Source organism: Pangasianodon hypophthalmus, chromosome 9 (assembly GCF_027358585.1).
Source record: "Pangasianodon hypophthalmus isolate fPanHyp1 chromosome 9, fPanHyp1.pri, whole genome shotgun sequence".
In the NCBI taxonomy this organism is placed as follows: Eukaryota; Metazoa; Chordata; class Actinopteri; order Siluriformes; family Pangasiidae; genus Pangasianodon; species Pangasianodon hypophthalmus.
This window is the reverse complement of record NC_069718.1, coordinates 19389903-19414459: the sequence shown is the minus strand read 5'-3', so window position 1 is coordinate 19414459 and position 24557 is coordinate 19389903. Positions and strand designations below refer to the sequence as shown.

At 37.5% G+C, this 24557-nt stretch overlaps 1 protein-coding gene across 3 annotated transcripts; it reads right to left on the bottom strand.

Annotated features, from left to right (window-relative positions):
• Nucleotides 1–1712: 1712 nt before the first annotated feature.
• Nucleotides 1713–10513, bottom strand: prr5l (proline rich 5 like). Of its 3 annotated transcripts, none has more exons than XM_034307441.2 (9): nucleotides 10271–10513; nucleotides 7922–8040; nucleotides 5914–5994; nucleotides 5642–5690; nucleotides 4483–4540; nucleotides 4187–4275; nucleotides 3933–4067; nucleotides 3505–3625; nucleotides 1713–2771 (listed from the first exon to the last, which is right to left on the bottom strand). In XM_034307441.2, exons 2-9 carry the CDS (start codon nucleotides 8032–8034, stop codon nucleotides 2452–2454), a joined length of 966 nt encoding a protein of 321 aa, XP_034163332.1. In that variant the 5' UTR covers nucleotides 8035–8040; nucleotides 10271–10513; the 3' UTR covers nucleotides 1713–2451. The 3 variants fall into 3 exon arrangements, with proteins under 3 accessions (XP_034163332.1, XP_034163331.1, XP_026775261.1); XM_034307440.2 differs by lacking the exon at nucleotides 10271–10513 and adding an exon at nucleotides 9798–10178 and having other exon boundaries at nucleotides 4187–4278; XM_026919460.3 differs by having other exon boundaries at nucleotides 1714–2771; nucleotides 4187–4278; nucleotides 10271–10511.
• Between the last annotated feature and the right edge of the window lie 14044 nt (nucleotides 10514–24557).

The following is a 24557-nucleotide window of genomic DNA, read 5'->3' as shown; positions in this document are numbered from 1 at the left end:
CCTGCTGCTGTTCCACTGCCCCCTTGTGGCACGGAGCGGGATTTACACACAACTACGTGCATGACGCCATCTAGCGTGGGTCCATACACCAGTAATGCCGCCTCACGCGGTTATTATTTTATATAGTGTGTGTGTATATGTGTGTGTGTGTGTGTGTGTGTGTGTGTGTGTGTGTGTGTGCGTGCTCCCCTGTCAGTACTGTTACTATGTTCTTAGATCTGTATTGTTTTGGATTGTATGGTGCTAAGGAGCTTATCCTGACACAAGTTGTATACAGTATGCATCACTGTTCATTAAAAATGAAATCAAATATATTTAGGAATGAAGTCTACTAGTTGAAAGTTTGCTGCTAGAAACTACACATTTACAGCTTTTGGCAGACACCCTTATCCAGAGCAGCATACATTTATCTCAGTTATACAACTGAGGGTTAAGAGCCTTGCTCCAGGGCCCAGCAGTGGCAGCTTGGTGGTACTGGGATTTGAACTCAAAACCTTCTAATCAATAGTCTGCCAGCTTAAGCTATCACACCTTTACTGTGCTGCTAGATTTTGGTTTACAACCTTTAGAATTCTTTCGACCTGACTCAACAAGAACTGCACATTTCCTGACTGAATAATAAGTGTCCTCTCAGAATGTACATGCTTGTTAAGCTTGGGCATTTTGGGGGATTTTAAGTGGAAGTTTGAGAAATATTTACAGTTTGGTGGGTTACAGAATATCAAGAGTTAAGATGTTCCTGGTAAAATCCTGGTTTGAATAGGCTCCCGAACTAAGAATTAAGTTGTTCATATAAACTGCTCCTTTTCAGGTACACAACCTTGCTGACTTTAGTTTTTACTCTGTTTGTGAGATGTGGAAACTGGCGCAATTCTCATTTAATCAGTATCTCTGGTAAAACCCTAAATATTATTCAGTATATTCAGAATTCAGCTGCCAGAGTCCTGACACACACTGAGTGCTATGCACACATACCCCTATACTTTTACACTGGCTTCCTATCTCTTGGTTTGGTAAAGCCAAACTTCTGCTGATTACGTTCAAAGCCCTGCATGATCTCTCACAGAGCTTTTCCATCCTTACACTCCAGCACACACTCAGATCCCTTGGTACAGACCCTGGAACATCTGCTCATCTCAAGACTTCTATTCACAATCATTTTTAACACATTTTGTGCTTTTTGCTTTTTCATTGTATGACTGATCAAAACCCCACTATCTGCTGTCACCCAGAACATACTGGATAGTGGTATTTGTTCCCCCTGATTTTTAATTGAATTATAAAGCTTGTAAAATATAAGTGTATGAATAGCATGAGGATAAATAAAAAGAAAACCTTCCCATAGTTGGTACACAGAACTAAATAAACCACTAGTACTCTTATGTGTGGTCATACGCTTCTTAAGTGTCACCTTCACGCTCCTCAGCAGGGTCACACTCTGCAACACTCCCACACAAAGATTTTCTCTGCAAGGCTCAGCATTCAAATAAGGCCACTAAAGCTCCTTAACTGCTTTTCTATTCTAAGAAGACTACACTGATTAAGGGTTGATTTTAGTCCTAAAGGAAACAACCCTACTTGTGAGTGTCCCATTGGATTGGAACCATAATACACTGCTATGTACAGAAAGTTGATGTGTGTTGAAGGTGCCTTGGACATGCAGTAATGATTGCATCAATAAAAAGTATAGTGACTACCCAACCTAGAATACAGAATTTACACAAAGTAACACTTTATTACTACAAATGTATACAACACTGCACATTGATGCACACAATATTTGTCTTAACATTCAAATTGAAATTATAATTAAGACTCTAAAATATTTCATGAAATAAATTACTCTATAGACCTGTACTCCACTACAAACAAACTATACAGTACTAAAAAGGCTCAAAAGTGTCACACAGTGTAATCAAGTCCATAATCCCAAACAGCTGAAAGCTCAGAAAGATTTTGCCTTATACTGCATCTGTGTAAACAGTGTTAGCTCAGCAGAGGTGAAATTCCACATAGCTTTGCCACTTCTACAGCAGAAAAAGAGCATGCCTCTTAAGAGCACAGAACAGGACACGACTGAGCTAATTATAGTTTTTTTTTAAACTCCTCTTCCTCATGCTTTTAACGTTCAACCAAATAATAATGTAGTTTCTATGTAAGCATCTGCTTACACAGTCAGATTGGCCCATACTGTACTTCAGCTGCTGTGATAATCCATATGATTCCACTAATGTATTTAATGTAAATGCCTGAACTAACAACAGTTGTAGGGTTGGGGTAAATTATGATTCTTACTTGTCCAGACTGCAACATGTTGACTTTTGTCATGCACTGCCTCTTAGTGCTCATACTGTGAGTAATCAGTAGATAGTATCGGCTTTTGCTCAAAAGCATACTCCATAATCCATCAGCAAACAGTTTTCAGTTCATCTCTGCAGTGTTCTGGCATATTTATGATTTTGTTGTAGTTGACTGAGAGTCCAGGATTACCAGTTGACTGGAGAAAGGCCTGGGAGAAGCAGTCCTCTTTGCTTTTGTCACCTGGCCATTATCACCACCATCAGTTCTGTTTGTCATGGAGAGAAGCTGGATGTCTGAATGAACATTGGCGACAGTGTGGCGCCGTATTCCACCAGTCCTCTCCAGATATGCCTCGCCTTCCTGCTCCACAAGAGGCGTCAGCAACGATTCTGCAGCAAAGTGTGTGATTGTGATCTCTGGCTGGCCAAAGTGAGGTGCAGGCTCTAAACGGGAGTTTTCCAAATGACACCCTGGTGTAAGAGTAGAAAGGACTGGTTATATTACATCTTAGTATGAATGTGACAAGTGACAGTGATAGCCTAAAGCAGGGGTGTCAAACATACATACAGTCCACAGGCTAGGACTGGCCTGATAAAGGTTCTGCTCCAGCCCACCAAATGAATTGAGAATCAGTGTTCTAAATTAAAATTGTCTTGTGGACCATAATTGAATTGGAAGATTAAAAAAGATAAAATAGAGCAATAAACTAAGGGCTTTATGCGACTGATAAAATGTGCTAATTATACTATATATAATTCTTCATTAGCAAGCTAACATTTTTACATGAGAACCATGTCTTTTTCCATGCAAACTAATTTAGTGGTTTCACAGCAATGGGAGTGAATACTTATGCAATCACATTTTTTATTTGTAAGTAATTTGCAAACTATATTGATCCCCCCCCCCCCCCCCCACTTCAATACTATGGGCTATTTTGTTTGCATTCATGCAATATAATCTCAGTTGAGTAAAACCATAAGTTTGATTTTTTTTTTTTTTGGTAATGAATTGTAGTCTGTTAATTTGTTTTGCAGGTTATGTATGTATGTGAAATTCATTCAGTTTGTGCATTCAGAATATACTTGAACACTTTTAAGAGAAGTTGTTGATGCATTACTAAACAGATTTTTTTTTTGGTCCTGCCTACTTGATATCGGAGGTGTAAGGTGGCCAGGTGTAATGTGGTCTAAAGTAAGATCTTACCTGAAGTGGAGTCCCTGTGGCTCATGTAGATGTAGTTACTCAGGTAAGGTGAAATCACCATATCCACTAGTCGCTCTAGAAGGTAGTATTCTTTACTAGGCCCACTAGGCTCATGAATGCCCTGTGTTTAAAAAAAAAACCTACAGACATTATATATGCAGCTCTAATGGCTGTGAACTTGTTTAAAAAGGTGATAAATAAAGCAACTGAGTGGTACATTGTGAACTTGTGCAATGTGTGTGCATAAATATGTGCGAAGACATTTAACTTTTAATATCTGGTCAGTGTGTTTGTGGCATTTGTAACGTGATGGTTTATGTAAATAAATGTAAATGAAACACTGGGCTACCTTCATAGAGGTATTCTGCAGAAAAGTGAAACGGTAATGTCTTTAAACAAAGTCAGGAGCAGTATAATAAAATTCCCACCTGCAGTATGAGCAGCATCTGTACTATGGCAGGAGGGTATGAGGCAGTATGCAGCATGTTCTCTAGAGAAAGCTTCAACAAGACCTGGTCCCTAAACCCCAGCAGAGCCATCTGTCTCACAGTCAGCTCCTGACCCTGTGAGCATGCATGCGCACACACGTACACACACGCACACACACACGCACAATCACCACATTGTCTACTGACTAGGGCTGGCTAACCACATTCTATAGTGAACGACAGTACTCGGTTACCTGCACAGGATAGAATATGGCTTGAAGAGTTGGCAGGATCTCTGTGAAAAATGTTACCCACATCTCAGAGAGAGCCTGGAGACAGTTTTCTTCTAGGATGGAAATTACAGAAGAAGAGAATCTCAGATCACATTCCACAATAGCTATACTACTCCACAATAGCCTGTGCAAACTAGAGCATGTATGGGCCAAGAAGATACTCAGCATTTAAGATATACCTAGAACAGTCCTTTGACCAACTATATACAAATGGCTTGATGAGTATGCTAAGCACAGCTGTACAACTACATACTGACCCTCATGAAGCTGAATTTTCTCCAATATATGTGCCAGGCCTTTGTTCAAGAGCTGATCCTACATCAAATTAGAATGAAATAATGTTAAAGCATAGGAAGATTTACTGAAATCAACAAAAATGAAAAGTCCAGAATTATTTGCACCCTTCATATTTTGGGATTAAGCACATGGGGAAGCTGTATAATATACCATTTTGCCAAACAAAAAGCTTTTTAAGTAGTTATTTGTCATTCTGCAGAAACACTAGTTTCAGAATGAAACTATATCTCGAGTAGTCTGACCTGCAGATAATAAGAGCATTGAACAACTTCTAGAAAAGGTTGGATACAATGTTGGACCCCCTCCATGCATATAATTTCAAGATGCTTTATATTTCTTGTTAAGCAGACTTCCATCTTAAATTTAGAAAGCATGGGTTCAAATCTGGAGACTGAGATAGCCATTGCAAAACACTGATACTATGTTTCCAGAACCATTTGTTTAATGATTGGGATGCATGTTTGAGGTCATTTTACAGGCTAATGGTGTGCTTGGCCAAAAAGTAATTTTTTTTCCTCAACTCGCCATTATACATGGTTCCCAATATAGTTCAGCTGATGCCTATTGATGCTATTGGGGCTGTATTTTCGGGTTGTTCTCAAAAAGGGCTTTTTCGTGCTACCTTTCGTTGTTATGCAAGCGCCATCTCATTGTTGATTGTGAAACTTAAAAACGCAATGAATCAACTAAACTGAGCAATTCTGAAACTGTGATCCTTGAGTTGCTCTTAGGCAGAGAAGAAATATGGAGGAAGGCAGTATAGCCCATGTCCCCCTACTGGCAAATTTTCAAAAATTAAATTATTATTATTTTTTTATTATAGACCTGATTTTGCTTAATGGTACTTCCTGGAGACAGAACATTAAAATATTATTTTATATTTGTTTGCATTTATTGTAAATACTCTTTAGGGTATCAATTTTTCTGTGTTATTTTTAAATACTATTATATAAAAAATTTAGATTCTCATGAGAATAATTTTGTTAGAGGAAACAGAAATACTTGTTCCAATATATGTTAGTTTAATATTGTGCGTTATAACTATTTTAGGCAAACATTTCAACTCATTTCTTTTCAACATTTCAGCTCATTATCTGAACAGTTGATCATATGTTACACCTGAAAGTATTCTGTAATGAAGGAGCCCAATTCTGTCCTTTGAAGCCACCTGAGAACACACAGATATAATGGAGCAAAATTGAGATAAAACCACCATGATGTCCTTTCACTATTAAGCTTGCACTATGAAATGACTAGCATGAAGATCTTGACACTTTACCAAATTTTACAAATACATGAATATACAGAATAATTTCAATATCAAAAACTAAACTGAAGTACGTTTTGATCTGTCAGTGCAGAGTTGACATTTATTGTTTATTTTTCCCCACCTGATGCTTTCATTCAGACTGTACAGCTCATTGGTCTGTAGCCCTCCTCCTTGAAATACTTTGATGACAGCAGATTGGACACTGCAAAGCACATCAAGTGAATCAGCTTCTAGAAACCAAATGTGCTCTCAGTACGCCATTTCAATATGGAAATTTCAGCACACAACAAGCAGTCAGAATGGCATAGTCATGCATAGATAATAAGCAGAACTTCCTCAAACAGTGTGCCACATAAGCATTTAAAAATTCCTGCGTAAATCCTTTCTGACTAAATGAGGATGTGTATTTCCCTCTCCAAAATCATACCCTCCCTTTTCGACCCTGAACCCCTTACAACTGAATAACATCCTGCTCACCACTTCCTGAGAGTGGGGCAGCAGCAGCCCTATTTCCAGACTGATAATAAAGAGGGCAAAAAGCGGAATCGTTTTTTTTTTTTTCACATACATGTGCACAGTCAGCACTAGTCTAGTTTATATGGCATAAAATATGTACTGTGTATAAATATGAATGTTATGTAATTATAGCATATATAATCCAGACATATTTTTAGTATGATCATGTTTCCTTAGCAGTGATGTAACATTCTACTAGTTCACAAGCTAGCAGTTTTTTTGGTTGTTTTTATGGGAAATTATACCAACTTTTCAAATATTTATATTTAATTAACTTAGTGAGAAGTACACATATTGAGCAAGAATTCTGTATGGAAATTATTCAATTTTTATTTAATTTCCTTATACCATTTGTGACAGGAACCATCAGTTACAGGATCTACAACACACACATATAGCAGTTTTCCCTTCTGCTGCATGTGTCCTCTGAGGTTTTTAAATGTAATGTTATAAATTGGTTTTCATTAGGTACTGATTTTTCTTAAAAATGTCCTGCATATATTTCCTCTGGCTAAGACAGACACAGTTTTGCTGCCTTATGTCAACAAATAGCAAAATAGCAAAAGTTGTGGCTACTGGTATTCGTCAATGAAGCTGCAGGACTCATACAGTAGGCTATGCTTGACAAATATAGGCTACAGTGGTAAGCTATAGAGAAAAAAAAAATCAATTACAAATCAGATATCTAGCATATTGCATGCTGGAAATCAACAATACCTACTATTGGTCAAGTTCACTTACTTAACTAACATCTGGCCATGAGCTTTCTCTGTTCATCATCTCTTCCAATTCAATTTAAGTAGGCAGATTAAGGTTTCCAAAATTGCTGAGTTCATGTGAGCTAGAAAGTGTTCATCGTTGTTGATGCACAGGGCCGTCATTTTCTCATCTCCAGACACACTGAGTTATTGAATAAGTGGCATTGTGAATTACAAAGTTTGGCAGCACAGACATTCAATTTTGGTTGACATTTGCTGCAGCAACACCCCAGTTTCCATCTGCCTTGCTTCTGGTTCTCTCTTCTGTAGAACCCAGTTCAAATTCTTACAGCTCTGGGACATTTTGGAAACAATAGACCTACTGGGAATCCTAGTACTTTGTGAGTACTCATAGTAAGTAGGCTAAATGTAAATAAACACAAACCATTAATGCAAGAAGGGCTCACAATAGTGGTGTTGACTGATTCTATGTATAGTTTACTGTAACAACACAAAAGCCTGCAATGGTTTGGAGGTTGGACTTGCGCTCAATGTATATGAATCACATTGACAACAAAATGTAAGCTCTTACATGCTTTAAATATTTCGAATCCACAGTTTGCCAGTGCCATTGTAAATTGTCTAGAATGGGGTATTTTTCATCAGAACATTTTGAATCATTTTGTGTTACTTCTCACTCAGTATATTATGCCATAATTTTATAAAATCAGTAGAATTTCCCTTTAAGAGACATTTCAATTGTTTTATGTATTAAGCTTCACAAAATCTAGTCTAAATTGTTATTTTCAAGTGTTTTATCTAAAAGTCAAAAGGCATCATTTTATATTATTTGAGACAAATTCCAAAGTAGGACTTTTCAAATACATCTGTATGCCTGTAGAGGCTTACACCCACCTATTCCAAATACTTGCAGTGGAGAGTTGTAGAGACGGTGAACTGGCGTGAAAGCGGGCCAGGTCTGACAGCACTGGAGAGCTCATAAAGCGGGGGCGCCGAAAAGATCCCATCGCACACTGAAAGTGAAGGCCACCAGGTAACAGATGAATGTTAGTGGGTGCAAATGAGCTCAAGTCAACTTGTACTTCCTCTGTAGAAATGTACTCACGTGAGTACAGAACGGTTAGAAGTGTGTTGTTTACGCTGTATTTATCTGTGGTGACTCACAAAGACAGATATGTATGTCATACTGAAAGCCACATACAGCGCCTATGACAGCCGAGCTCACTTCCTTTAGAATGAACTCTTCCTGCCTAAACCCTGCACCATGGTGTTTCCCGCATGGCTGGTGTCTATATCATGCAGTATAATCTTTTATTTTATTGAGGTAATGGACTTTAATGGTCTGTTAATAGAATTCTGATGCTGATGATGCATGTGAATATGACAGCTGTCTCCCTCATGTCATCTCATCCCTCCCTCATCAACTCATGCATGCATATTTAATGAATGTGTTGTACATTTCTGACTCAGGCCATACTGCTCACACATATCCAGGCAGCTCTCCACCCCAGCATGCTGCAGCTCAGTCCCACACACATCTGATACCAGATTCAGTGGTCTAAAATAAAGGTTGACAGCACTGTGTCAAAATTCTAAATGTAACTGACTTTAAAAAAAAGGCCCATTTCCAGGACGCATGAATCTGGTAGTGAGTGGCTGGCAATGACATGGGACATTGGAACTTTGTTTAAAAACAAAGCTACAGACTAGACTTTCCAAGAAGCCAATTTCCTTTAACTGTGATCAGATTGATGTATTACACAGCTTAAGTAAAGGCATAACAACAAGACTGTAAATGAAAACGACATGCATTCTTGCTTTCCATCTGGTAAACATGGGCATGCAAGCTTGGCAAGATTATGCCCAGTTCTGTTGATTCATGAGCAGCTTTTGGGCTCTTGGAAACACAATAGAATGATAGCTTGTCTATGAAAAGACATGATATTATTCAACATGACATTGTATTACAGATCCCCACTTATTATGCAATGCCTTCAGACCCCAGACATGAGGTAGGATTTGTAGTTTGTTTACATCTGGGCCTTTATAGTGTTGAGGAATTTAGAGAGAGTGTTTTAAACTTCTCCTGCTATCCTGTGATGGTGCTGTCATGAGAAGCCATTCACGAGGGTTAAACTAGTTAATGCAATTAAACACACAGGCCCTATAACTGAGCATGGACTTGATTAGATTATGGTGGCTTAGCTCAAATGAGAACAACAATAATATTTCAGGAAACTGTGAGATTTGAATAGGATTCAGAAAAAAAATCATTCATGCGTTCCTAAAGCTGAACTAATAATGATAAAAATGACAGAAATGTTTTCATTTCCCTGCTGAAAAATCCAGCTTAGTCTGACCAGCTACCAGCTGCCAAAATACAGGAGAGCTGGTAAAACTGGTAGACCATCCTCACCAGCTGCTAAATGCTGGTAGATTGAACCAGTTTCTGAATTATCGCTGCTAATGTAACATTGTAGACAGATTATTTTAAGGGAAACTACACAACAATAAGGCAATTTTTTTTAAAAAAAATTGTTGATCAGTTTAGTCAAGTTATCAGGAAATAATAACTGGGAAATAACTTGGTTTACCTGTTTGACCAGCTCAGGCTGAGTTTTGGAAGCTGGGACCTGGTCAGACTAAGCTGGATTTTACAGTAGTGTAAAGTTACAGTCGCATAGTACCACATAGTACCATAGTATTTACAATTTGATCTTAAATTACATTTCATTTTACATTTCGTTTAACAACATTAATGCTGGCTGACCTTCTCAGGCTGAGAGCATCACAGCACAAAACGACGGGTAAGAGCAGCAGCAGGAGCATCTCATGCAGCTAAAGCACTTTGCTTCAACTTTTAAATGAAGTATTTATTTACAACAGCAAACATGAGTAAGTTTACTAGCAAAAATCAGCTACTGCATCTCGGACAATTGAGCTGCCTGCGCGCGCGCACACTCACTCACACTCACACACACACACACACGCGCACGCACGCACACACTTACAATCACACACACACACACACACACACACATTTACAACAGCAAACATGAGTAGGTTTTCTAGTAAAAATAGGCTACTGCATCTCGGACAATTGAGCTGCCTGCACGCTCGGGCGCACACTCACTCACACTCACTCACACACACACACACACACACACACACACACACACGCTCTCTCTCTCTCTCTCTCTCTCTCTCTCTCTCTCACACACACACGCGCGCACGCACACTCACCGAGTCTTGGTCGCAGTCTGGATAAAGTTGCCTCAGGGCTTCTCACACACTCCTCTCTTACAGCAGGTACAAAAGCGCTAATGTCTGTCGAAGTATTAAAATGACAGACACAGCAATAAGACTGAAAGACTACTGGTTACAAGGCGATGAAGTGAGCTTTGAACTAGCTGTGTGTGTGTGTGTGTGTGTGTGTGAGTGTGTGGGAGGAGTTAGTGTGTCACACACCACTGCTTCGCTTGATCTGCACACAAGTGGCACTTTTCATGACAGAATACGCGTTATGCGTTTTAATTTGAAGTTTAGCTTCTGTGTCCTTTTCATTATAAGCAATCCCATGAAGTATCCCATTCCAGCACACTGTCTCCTCAGACTTTATAGCAGGACGTCTGCATCAGTTAGTTTCGATCAATGTGTTCTCCCTCTCAGTGATTTTATATATATATATATATATATATATATATATATATATATATATATATATATATCACTGAGAGGGAGAACATCTTGATCAAAACTATATATCTAAACTATATATACACACACATACATTTCAGTTAATTTATATACTTCAACTTCAAATTTAATTCAGATCAATCAAACATCAGAATGTGGAAGAATGAATATCTGTTATATATATCTGAACATATATCTGAATATAACATATATCTGAATGTATGTTATCTCGGATGATGGTGACTGTGGCATGGTTGTTGGTGCCAGACGGGATTATCAAGCACAACTCTCCAGAGTTTCCAAAGAGAAAAATCCAAGCAGTTCTGTGGGGGAAATATCTTGTTGATGAGAGAGGTCAGAGGAGCATGGCCAGATTGGTTCTCACCCCACAATCGTTATTGGAGCAGTGACAGTTTACTTATTTCACATTATTAATTATTTGGAGTAGTAATAATAAAAAATACAAATAAAATAAAAATAAAAATTCCTTCTTTTTTTCAGTGGTTCATTGTGGTTTTTTGTTGTTGTTGTTGTTGTTGTTGTTTGCAATGCGGCTTTTTTTCTGCCCACTCATAATACAATAGAGTATTAACAAAAAGGGGCCTAAATTAAGACAGTAGGCTTTAAAAGTCTGCACTGGGTTGTATTTGAACCTTCAGATTAAGACAGTCTACTAAGTATTTTTTTTTTCCTCCACACTTTAACTTTCATCAGTTTCACCTTCCTGTTCTTTGTATATAGACCTAGGTTTAGAAACTGCTGAATCATTACTGAACCTCTGACATCTGGCTCTAGGCTATTTATTCACAACTCTGATGATTTTCTGTTAACTGCGTCACCAGCTGTACTTGTTTTATGCAGATGACTTGGTCTGTGCCAGATAATTTTGACTGATTTTTTTCTTTCTTACCCACCAGCAATGCTGGTTTATGCTGGTTCACACTTCCTGACTCAAGCAGTAGTTTTAGATTTTGTGAGGTTAATGGGTCAGTGTCAATTGAATAACAAATAAGAATATTACTAAAAGGTAACTTTTAGATCACATATAAACAACTAGAGAATTAAAAATACTGTATATGCACTAGGTAGAATAGGAAGCCCAGAAAGTCTATTAGTACCTCCTCCAGGTTCTCTATGCACACTATCGAAATACAATTCCAAAATAATGTTAACAATGCTGTCCATGCACACCATTTAGCACATACAAGTGTTCAAATTATTTGTGAATGCTATTATACACTATCATGGTCCATTAGACAGTGTTGACAGACTTTGGCACAGTTGGCAAACACACCCTGACATTCTCAAGATTCCTTGTATAACACATTTAGTTAGCACACCAAATCTACACAGCAGCTGCACGTGGGTTCCTAAGTGACAGCAGAACTGAGGTTTTCTGAAACTTTAAATTAATTGACCCAATCACTTAAAAAAAAAAAAAAAAAAAAAAGTCACTGTTTTGAAGCACTGCACGCTGGTGACGTCTAGTGGCCAAACCGTGTAAATGCATCTGGAAAGCCACAATACAGACCAACTCAGTACAGTATCAGATTTGGATTACTGTTTATTTGCATATATTTTCATGTACGTGTACTCTGTATATCCTGAAAAAAAGACCCATATTTTATTAAAAATATACTGATCTTAATATATACGTAATTTTTATATGGTTTTATTTTATGGTTATGTTATATTTTTATTTAACATTATCCTGTATTTATCTTAAACATGCCATTTTCAAAGCAACCTACAAGTAATGCAATATATAAACCAATAATCTAGCTGTTTAAACAATCAATTGCATTCCAAGTACTGCAGAATAAAGCAGCAAATATCCACCAACTCACCAGAAGCAAGTGCAATGGGAGCAGCAACTAAACACAGGAGTTAGATTAAGGACTAGTACACAGGAATGCTACAACACTAATAACATGGCAGTCATGCTACCAATAATCATGATGCATAATAACACACCTTAATAATCGTGGCTTGATCTGAGAAGGATGCCATTCCATCAGCATATCAATTACTGTAAAACTACCATGCCACAATCCATCTCGTTTGGATTAATGTTATCAGACAAATTAAGGTGATCATTATCAAGTTTGTAATTCCATCATATTATCAAAGAAGCTATGATCGGGACAAAGCACATTTGCTCCTACTGAGGAAGTGGTCAAGTCTGGCAGCAGAGTTTGGAATATGAATTATATTTTATTATTTTATTAATAATTTTATGATTGGGTCTGCACATTCTTAGCTTGTAAAGAGTTGATATTTATCTGAAGTCCTCTGAGAAAAAAGAACACAATGGGCACAAAAATGAAAGCATACAGAATACATGGTCCATGCTCATATTTAACTACATAATATTGTTAAAATACTGGTTAAAACAGAAATGATATTTTTCTCAAATAAAGCCGTATATATCTCTGTGAAATATTATTCTCTAAATACAGTATATGTTTATATGGTCCTAATAAGGGAACTCAGAACTCAGTGTTTCAGGATCACTTACTCTATAATGCACTGTAGATGGCAATGTAAGACCACTTGAAACTGCTTAAGCTTTTTGAACTGTTTGCTGTTGCTGCATATCATGACAATCAGATAATAGCTTTTAGCTTTATCCACTGAAAGAGATCAGTAGAATATATCAAAGGAACGATTTGCACTTTTTTTTTTTAAAGTACTATCTTTTTTGGCTTCACTGTGATACAAACACAGTTGTAAGTATGTCTTTGTCAGTCACATACTAAACATTATTGTTGGTGTTGTGCAGACGGTATCTGAGGCTGCAGACCATTGAGAGAGCACAACAACAGGAGTGCTGGTATAACACTGATATATAGACAGAGATGGGTGTCAGTGGGCTCTAATTAGAACCATCTATGACTTCTTAAGCTTGTCTTTGAATGCAAAGAGTTACTTGTCAATCTATCATCAAATATTATTGCTGTATGACCCTGCAGAAGCATGCTAAGTCCTTACAGAAAGGTTTTTACCTGTCGTCCCTGGACACACTGCACTGAAGATTTTATTTACATATTGTCCTCACCCTGCCTGATTCTGTTATTTTATAGTTCAACAGGGACTGGGATTGAAAATCCTTGCTCCTCAGCAGGCAAAAGGGGTGCAATCAGAATATCAACCTCATCAGAATTACTTTATTAAACACTGTACTTAGCTTGAACTAATAGGACTATTTATCTTAAAAGATAACAAATGTGCTAATCCATGTAGCCATCTGACAGAATGTGAATCAGCAAATCAGCAAAACAGACAACATTCACTGGATTTAAAAATGATTAATGTCCTACCGAGCAGGTGCAAAAAAAAAAAAAAAAAAATCATTTACACAATAAAATCCACCTCTGGTCCTGGGCCCTGACTACAGGATTTATGCTAGCTCTGCACATGAGGGGCTTGCTCTGGACAGGAACAACATCTTCAGCCTTCAATAATTAATGATGAGAGCAATGAATCTAAGGGACAACATGGCAGAAGCAGCATTTTCCTTTATTTTTCACTTTGTGTCTCTCTAATGCTCTGTATAAATTGCTTTTTATCACAGTTTTTTTTTGTCTACAATCTATACCTTTATTCTTTATTCTTGGACCTGCAACTTGCATTGTATAAACGTTTGGTATTATAAAGGTTTGGTATTATATGTCATACATATAATGCCTACTTTTTACCTTAGGGTGTCAGTAGTCTTTATCCTATATTCATTCATTCATTCATTCATCCATTCATTCATAGGGGTAGTAGGGGTAGATCCGGAGCCTATCGTGGGATCAAAATCCCAAAATCCAAAAACGAGGTTGGAAAACATGCACAGGTCAGGTGATGTACAAATGAGCAAAACTAGGCAAGAGGAAGACTCCACGTACAAACAAAGTTGAGAACCAGAAAACAATGCAGAGATCAGTGGCTTGGAATTGTCACTAGCTGTGTGATAGGAGCTAAACCTCTCAAAGTGTGTTTGAGAATCCAGATTATTTAAAGGGTGCGTGTGCAAGTACAGGTGTATGTATGTGTGCGTGTACTTAAAATTCTGGTGGACTTGAACAAATGATTGGGGTTTGTAGTCCGTGGTACTGCTGAGAAATGGAAAGATTTGACCATGTTGTTCTGCAGCAGTGCATTCTGGGAGTTTGGAGTATGGCTGAAACTGGCAATAACTTGACACAAACAGTACAAATAAATAATTTCCTTGTCTTTTTTCATTGATTGCCTACAGCTACACACACCAAAGAAAAAAATCAAACAATGTTAAGAACTTGGTTTGCGGTAGGGGTGGACATGCAATGAACCTCTGAATTATATATACACTATATGGCCAAAACTATGTGGACACCTGACCATCACACCCATATGTGGTTCTTCCTCAAACTGTTGCCACAATGGTGGAAGCACAGAATTGTCTAGAATGTATTTGTATGCTGTAGAATTATGAACTAAGAGCTAAGGGGCCCAAACGTGTTCCAGCATGACAGTGCCTTTGTGCACAAAGAAAAGTCCATATAGACATGGTTTGCCAAGGCTGGAGTGGAAGAACTCGAGTAGGTGGCACAGAGCCTTGACCTCAACCTCAGTGGATACCTTTGGGATGAACTGGAATGCAGACTGCATGCCAAGCCTTCTCACTCAACATCAGTGCCTGACCTCACTAATGCTCCTTTGGCTGAATGGGCAAATCTCAACAATCATATTACAAAATCTAGTGGAAAGCATTTTCAGACCAGTGGAGGCTGATATAGCAGCAAAACATGCTCTAGCTGCATATTAATACCTATGGTTTTGGAATGGGATGTTCAACAAGCACACAGGGGTGTGATGGTCAGGTGTCCACATACTTATGGCCATATGGTGCAGGACAAGCTTGTTTTTGTAGAATATCTGAATTGTTCCTTGATGCAAAATTAATGGCCTAATCGTGATACTGTATTGGCTTAATTCCTAGACCTTTATTGGTTTTCTAGCTCCTAAAACATTTACATTTATATTTACATCATTTGTCAGGTGCCCTGGTCCATAGAAACATACAGAAGTGCTTCATCGTCCATTGTCACCACTGAAAATAGTACAATCACTCTAGTACAACTATTCCAGAGACAAAGAATGTCATGAAGCTAAAACACTGCTAAAAAGGAGTTAGTTTGGGAGTTTGGTAGTATTTATATTTCATAATTTTACATGAAATTCAGTGCAGATTTAGTGCTCATTTCATTGCTTAAGGAAGAGATGGATCTGTAGTTTTCATGTGAATTCTGCTGGTGACTCAGCTGTATGGACAGCCAGTGGAAGTTCATTCCACCACCTTGGTGCCAGTACAGAAAAAATTTTTGATGCACATCTTGTGTGTTGAGGTATGGCGGCTCAAATCAAGCCATGCTTGAAAGGAATGTGGTACAGGGCACTGCTTTAATCAGTGCCTTTAGGTATGTGGGCTGATAATAGATAAGAGAATTGGTCAAATCCACAAGGGATACATGACGGATTTGGCTAAAATACCTACAAATCCACAAGGGATACAAGAGGGATTTGGCTAAAATACCTACAACATTCCAACAATTATCTGCATGAACTGCAGAAGAATAATAAAGCACTCAGTGATGTGGCGGTCGAATTTGGGTAGCAAAGATAATTTCAAATAAAGAAGTTCTAGTAAAGATCGGTCCTTTCCAACTGATGCTATCTATTGAAGACTGAATTATTGCATATTCTATTAGAAAGTCTAAAATCCATACTAGACCTACTGACTATATTTGCAGGGAATTTTAGCTGAAATATAATGGTGGAAATTTTCTGTTGTATGAACATTTGTTCTGCCCTCCTAGCATTCAGTGATGTTAAACAACTGTAACACAGGGAAAAGGACTGAGATGGAGAAAGCGAGAAACTAATCCAGCCATTACCAAGGCTAAGAATAATCCTGCTCTCCACATAAAGGAGACTCTCTGATCCCCTCCACAGACATTGCTCCCTATCAAAAGGGGTCTTTGCTGAGTTGCCAAGCATAGAGGCTTCTTGTGTAGCACCACTGCATGTGTGATGAGGGGGAAGTCCAAACCAAGCTATATGGTAAATGGTGATTCCATGCAAGTGAAATTATTTTCACAATTAAAAAGTATTTAACACAGGAAAAAAATTATTTAAATCACTCGCTTTGGTCTATATTTATCTGCCCCATCTGAATTTTTATGGAAAAAATGTATCATTAACCATCAGATATAACAATGATGAATGCATGTTCAGCTCCTCCAAGGCTGGAACATTTCCCCACAGAGGGCTGGAGTGGAATTGTCCACACTGCCACATACTCTTCTTTCCTGGCATCTCAAGTTTACTCACCTTTCCCTGGTGCTGAGTATTCAGCTCCTCCAGGGATAGCCTTAATGTACAATTTTTAAAAGTCACAAAAACTTAAAACAGAATTGTTAGACTCTTTCTGCCTTTTGTGCTTCACGTCCAAGCAGAATAAAACAGTGACACTTTTCTGGTGATGACAAGGCAGGGGCATAGGGCCAAATCTGTCTTGTGACTTGTTTGTTGTTTTCTATGCTATTGAGATCCAAGAATTTTGCAGGCTAGTCAGTATGTCCCAGTGTTCCATTATCCTTGTCGAATAAATCACACACAGATTTGGCCCTATCTTAATGTGTACTAATGTGTACCTTCTTCTCTAAATTTGTCTAAATTGTTCCTTAAAGGCTACATTACGAGATATGCATACTATTTCACTGATTTTATGGTTGTGCAGAAAATTAGACACTATGATTTCAACTGTTACTGATCCATAACCCTCAAATAAGCAGTATACAAATTTTTAAATATATGAGAAATTCATCTTGTTCTTTGGTAAAGCATATTAGTATTACTGCTTTTAGAGGTCTACATACTTCACTTCTTCTGTACATTCAAGCTGCTACAAAACAGTAAAAATCAGAATCAGAAAAATCAAAATATACTGTATTATACAGCATACTGTCAGCTTATTTAGCCCTTCTCTCTGAAAGAGGTCGTAGAGGCTGTGATTTATGGAAAACTTTCTTGACTATTTAACATAAAATGAATAATAGTAAAACACAAGATTAAATCTGGCACTATGTTGTTTAAATACCAGTACCGCCAAGCTGCCTCGAGCAAGGTCTTTTACTCTGTCTGCTCCAGGGGGGCCATATAACTCACCCTATATGCTCTGACACCAGCTTTCTAACAAGCTGGTAAGCATACTAAGAAAAGAGAAGAATTTCACTGTAGTGTACATGTGGCAAAGGTTTTCTTTTTTTTTTTTTAAATTTGAAAAAACACTTTAACATGCTTCCATTATCACACTGGAGAACTTGGCTATTTCTTCTGCCTTTCAATCTGAATTTTGCCCCCAATACTCCTCAATGTTACAACCCATGGATGGATAAATGGATAAACAAACAAACAAATACAATAAAAAAAGCAGCAATATGGATCTTGCAAACAATGCATATGTAAAAAAATGAATTACCAAAAAAATCAGCACTGTGATGAGGGTACACTTGGACCATGAGTAGTAAAGGACATTTGGAGGAAGTGGGTGGAAAAAATAGACTTGAGTGGCAGCTCGGGAGCCCTGGAGTCTGAGATCTGTAGTTTGCACACCTGAGATGGGATACTGTGCAGACTGACAGAAGTTGGTGGTCAACCTCGAGGGAGGTTTCAATTCATAGTTCTGTGACTGCAATAGGCTGAAAGGAAGAACTGAAAGTAAAATAACAAGTGAAAATATTTATTTTTATCAGAAAGGTTTTTTCTGTATATTGTAATAATTTATAATCCCACTATTCTGTATCACCCAGAAGAGGATGGGTTCCTTTTTGAGCCTGGTTCCACTCAGGTTTCTTCCTCGTGTCATCTCAGAGTTTTTCCTTTCTGAACGCTGACTTGCTCATGAGGGATCTATATCTACATATGGATTTATTTTTGTGCTCTGTCACAATGCCTATTGTTAAAAGCGCTTAAGAAATCAAATTTAATTTAATTCTTAGATGAAAACATGGCTGGTTTTCATGCAGTGGTGAATCCCTTTGGAACCACTGTGGTGCTGGGGCATAGCTGTGGAGAACAGGAAGGACTCAGGAGAAGGTGAAATATTGAGCTTTTTAATCATCATTCAGCATTTAGCCTCCTCTTCGCAGCTCTCTCTGTGAGCCATTCAGAATAGACTCTTTTTTTCCCAATTGGACCACTATCCACTTAATATACTGTTTATAATTTATCATAAGTTATAATCATAAATGTATTACAATTTATTTATAAATGCTATCATAGGAGGCACTGTGGCTTAGTGGTTAGGACAATTACCTCGCACCTCCAGTGATGGGGATTCGAGTCCCACCTCTGCCCTGTGTGCATGGAGTTTGGATGCTCTCCCTGTGCTTCGGGAGGTTCCCCCGGGTACTCTGGTTTCCTCCCCCAGTCTGAAGACATGCTTGTAGGCTAATCGGCATCTCCAAATTGTTTGTAGTGTGGGAGTTTATGTGTGATTGTGCCCTGTGATGGGTTGGCACCCCTATCCAGGGTGCTCCCCACCTTGTGCTCCGAGTCCCCTGGGATAGGCTCCAGGCTCCCCGCGACCCTGTGTAGGATAAGCGATACAGAAAATAGATGGTTGATATCATACCATAATCATTTTAATTTTATTTGGTCTTTTTTAATCCTGTATGTATCACAATTGCACTGCCATTTCCATGCACCAGCACACAGCTAATGCCACGTATCAAGGAAATTATCAAGGGGGACAGAGAAAGAAAGAAGCAGAGAGAGATGAAGAGTGAGACTGTGATGACATTGCTTTTTGAGGCAATTAGATAAACCCAATTCCTGGAAATAATTTGATTGCCTTGTCAGTTTGCTTTTCCATAGCCAAGAAAAAGAACAGCTTCAAAACCTCAGACCTATATCTCCATTGCTTGTCAAACTCAGTTGATAGTTATTTCAATCTCAGAGTGAGATTTAAAAAATCTGTTTAAACAGTTAAAAAATCAAAGCACTGTAATTTTAAAAAGGGGTGATATAACTATGAAGTAAACCATGAAATCAGGTGTGGATTGCATTTTTAACTCAGACTCATTGTGTATGTAGATGACACATCAGAAACAAGAGTGTCAGTGTTAATTCAAAATTGGTCATTCTGGACTGAAGTCTTATAAATATTAAAATGTTGCATTTAATTCAATACAAAAAAAACATAGCTCTATTTCAGTTATGGGAGAATTCTGTCTGCTTTTATGCAAATTTAATCTGTATCCTTTATATGGAACATGAACCCACTTTTGCAAAATGAGGTGATGGAGAGAAACATAAAGAGATTAACAAATGGGCAAAGGCAAGGACTAATTATGGACTAAGAATGGGGTCAGAGAGAGGTTGCAGCTGATCTGGTTAAACTACGCGTGGGATGAAATAATTGTGTTTGATTAAGGTTTGTGTTTGATTTGAAGATTGATGGCCCATACGTCTGTGGTCTTAATCAGTACTTGTGGCTTCCACTGTCCAAGTCCTTAACAGCAGCCATAAATTTTAGTTTTGCTTTTCTTCTGTAGTGTTTTCTCATATGGCCAAACCTACATAGTCTAGCTTTCTTCATATCTTCATAATAATGTCAGATAAGTGCATGCTTGAAGCATGCATGTTTAGTACAGTGAATCACTAGTTCATCCTTACACTCTTGTCAAGGCCACCAAAGCCGATTGCAGATGTTTGTTTATATTTACAGGACATTAAACCAGCCACGCTGCATGGCTGAACATGTTGCAGAGCAGTATTTTATTAAACTGGTCCACTTAAGCATGCACCTCAGTGGCACAGCACCAGTAACTTTATTATTAGCAATAAATTATTTCTTCTCCCTAGTTTTTTTTTTACACTCTGAAGGTTGGAATTCATCAGGGGAATTTGGGAGGGCATAACTACTGACTAGGTGCTGGATGAGCCATCTGTTCTACAAGAAGCACAACAACAACAAAAACAGCAGGCTTTTTTCAATCACTGACAGTCCTCTTAATTTGAATAATATTGTTAATGATAATAGATATGACACACAAATAAATTCCTATTAGCAGCTCATTTTGCATACCAAGACATTAAAATAATGCTCAAAAAATGTGATTGTGTGTATGCATGGTGCCCTGCAATGGGTTAGTCTTCCATCTAGGGTGTATTCCCACCTAGCCTGATTAGTGAAGTTACTGAAGACGAATGAATAAATTGTCATGACACAATTTAGTGACAGACATGCAAACCTACATTGCAAATAATTCTCTGAGTCGACTTGCTAATGGATTCACCTCCCCAAAGCACAGTTTAACTGTCCTATTGTCTTTTGTTTTGCCATTTTCTCCCTAAAATAACCCAGATCCACCTCTAATCTATATAACATGTATGTGGATTTTGGAAGTATAGTAAAACTTTTTGTTCCCAATCATTTTTAAATGGGAGACTCATTTCTATACCTGTTGAAATAAACTATCACATACAATACACTATGAGTGTACCTTTCTCAACATAAGGTACAAAAGAATACAAATAAAATGGGCACAAATGGAAAAGAAGCTATTTTAGATTTTGATTACTTTCTAAAACATTTAGATTACTTGTTGTTTTACTTTTGTTTGTACTAGATACACAGAACAACCCTCAGGCTCTAACTTCATACACATAGATAACATTCCAATAGAAATAGAATAGAATGTCACTTTATTAAGTGCTAATGAGTAAAACTAGAACTTGTGATCTGGGGTATTGGTTTGTTAAAATTGTAAGTTAATAGAGTAGCTTGTCAAAGACTCTTGAAATAGGAGATTGGGCAAGTACAGGGAACATTTTATGTTTGAGAACACCAAAGGAAAAATACCCCAATTTACGACATCTCCTGGTACAGCATCAGAATCATAATTTATAACCAGAACTCACATTTTAATAACAAAGGATTAAATATTTTTATATGAATAACATGGTCGTGCATCCTAAGTTGGCTTAAAACATTTACCATAAGAGCAAGTCAAATTAAAAGTTATAGAATGTACAAGATATCTGAAAACATAATCAGCATGGCGATAAGAAGACAAGACGAACAAACATTTTTAGGTCTACTCAACTACAGCCACAGGAATAAACTGTTTTAATGCAATTTGCATGATGGTACTCAGATATAGAAGACAGACTAGAAATAATGATGAATTCATCTAGAAAAATTAGAACTGCTTCTGAATAGAAGAAGCAAATTAAAATGTGTGCAGGAATAATAATTGGCTTGTGCATGCCCAGTATTATATAACCAGCAGGATTACAAAAGCTTACAAAAGCTTTTTAACCGACACAGGGGGAAACATTCCCTGAAGATACTTTTTCAGCTGAAGCAGTGAAATTCCATTTTTACTTATACATCTGAAGATTGGCTTTGTTAGAGGTTGTTTCCTGACTAAATCCTGCTTTCTTTGCTATTGATTTATTTTTGTAGACTCAAAAGTAGAACTAAATCTTTTATGATAAGAAGCTTTATAGAAGTTGGGATATGTCATCCTTCTAAGCTGTGTCTGGAAGAAAATAATAGACAAAACTGTCAATAAACACTGACAGTAAATAGTAGATACTGTTTTGAGCTATGTTTCATCATTTTTGCCTTCAGATAAGAACAATTCCTTGTCAACGATATCTTGTAGAATCTTTGTAAGTCCATCTTCATTCTTCACATATACATCATAAGCCCCAACATCACAAACATCTACTTTGCACAACACAAAACAACAGAGCTTCTTTAGTGATTCTCCTTTTTTTTAACATCTTGTCTGGTAAGTCATTTATCCCTCTGCTATATGCCTAACTAATCATGTTTAATGCAAATAGACTAGTGCTTTGGCTTAGAGATTGCTGTTTGATTTTAAAATAATTTAAAGGAAGCTTTCAAATCTGATTATACAACACCAATGAGGATGTGTTTACATGTTTCCCCTGGCCATCACAGCAGATTATCATTTGGGTAGAGCCTAATCTTAATCCGTTTTTTTTATTGCACTTATTTGTGCATTTGCTGCGGTTTATGTGCATATTCCTACCAATCACTCATCCTACAAGTTGTCTGATAATCTATAATAGTAGTTCCTGGAAATGAAAGGAAATGGGATGGCAGAATGATTCTTGCTTTTCTGTGAATTATTACTTGGTGGCTTGATATAAAAATATAGTTATCCCTTTCCTTACACAAATCAATCTGAATTAAATGTGTAAACGATTAATGTACAAATGTCAATACAATAAGGGCAGATGTGTACAGTGTACAGTGTTATTGGGAGTCAGCTCAAATCATCTACAAAGACAATCTGTTATGTTGGGAGATTAGAGTAAGGTGTAACAGTACTAGATTATAATAGATATAAAAGAATAGAATCTCTTTCCAAACATTATGTTCAATTTTTATCTCATGGTATTCAAGTCATATTTGTTGTCTGTGCTATCTAGGAGCACAATATGAAACAGTTTATGTATAGTTATTGGGGTGTAATGATACACTCCATATTGATACATTTGAATACAGCAAAAAAGCACTGCCTGATTATGAGACTTAGGTTTCCATTTTCAAATGATTAAAACATTCAGCTTTATGAAAGTACAATAATGAAATGGGCCAAGAGAGCTAATGCACACTAGTGTGCAGGGTTGCTAGGTCTCAATAAAATGTGTTGGAAGCAAGTTCAGCACGGCACACATACATTTCTGATTTGCTGTTTCAAAACTAGCTGAATAGTCTGAAGCATGGGGTGTTTTATTTTGCACTCAGCTGTTAGTGAGGTGTGCTATGAAAGCCAATTAGCTCTCTGTAGCTCAAATGTGTTTTGGAATCCTGCAATCTCCACTTTCTGAATGTGAACTTCCCAATCGGAGTGGTGATTTTTATTAACCCTTAAAGCTGCAGCAGAAAGAGCGAGAGAGAGAATGCATGTGTGTTATTAGCACTGGCTAGTATGGCTTGTGAAAAACATTGTGCTTAGGAGAGGCACGTTTTTTAAACTTCAGTAGCCTCTCCTGATTCGAGATATAGAGGAAGTTACTTTTACAGAGGCGAAAAGGAGGGCTTGAAGTTTAAATGTTTATTACACCTCACGTACACCTTGCAGTATTTTAAGATGAATAACCTACCTTGTTATGCAATCTGTTGAATGTATTGTTTGATCTTTTTTTTCTGCTAGCAAAGAATTCTACACTGATATTTAGGTAGTTCAGAAGAGCTTTAAGCTAACTGAACATTTATAGGAACACAAACGTAAGTGTGTGAGTATTTGCATGCAGATGAATTTGGACTTTTGGAATTTGAATTTTGTACTGCTATAGTGTTTCCCACGTGCTTTTTGTAAATATCAATTCTACCACTGTAATTCTGTCTCTGTGTGCCATGGGCTTATTATCATGTATTGATGTAGCTAATTATCGTCACGCTGCCTACCAACTAACCTTACTCATAACCTCAGTAACCAAAACTAAATTAACTGGCACTTTTAGCCAAATGTTCCCACAAGAATTTGTGTTGTCATGAATACATACTCTCTGTAAAGAGATAAAAACAAACAAATAAACAACAACAACAACAAAACATGGCCTTCTCCACACACACCCACAAACTCATACAAACAAACTCATACAATCTCCACAGGAAATGGTACTTTATGGTTTGCTTTTGCAAATGACCTACTGTGCTTTGCAAAGTAATGATGGCAAACAGGTATAAATTCATGCTGCATTTAGAATGAAAATAGTCTCAAGTGACCTCTTTGCAATAAAATTTATAAAGTGCCACATT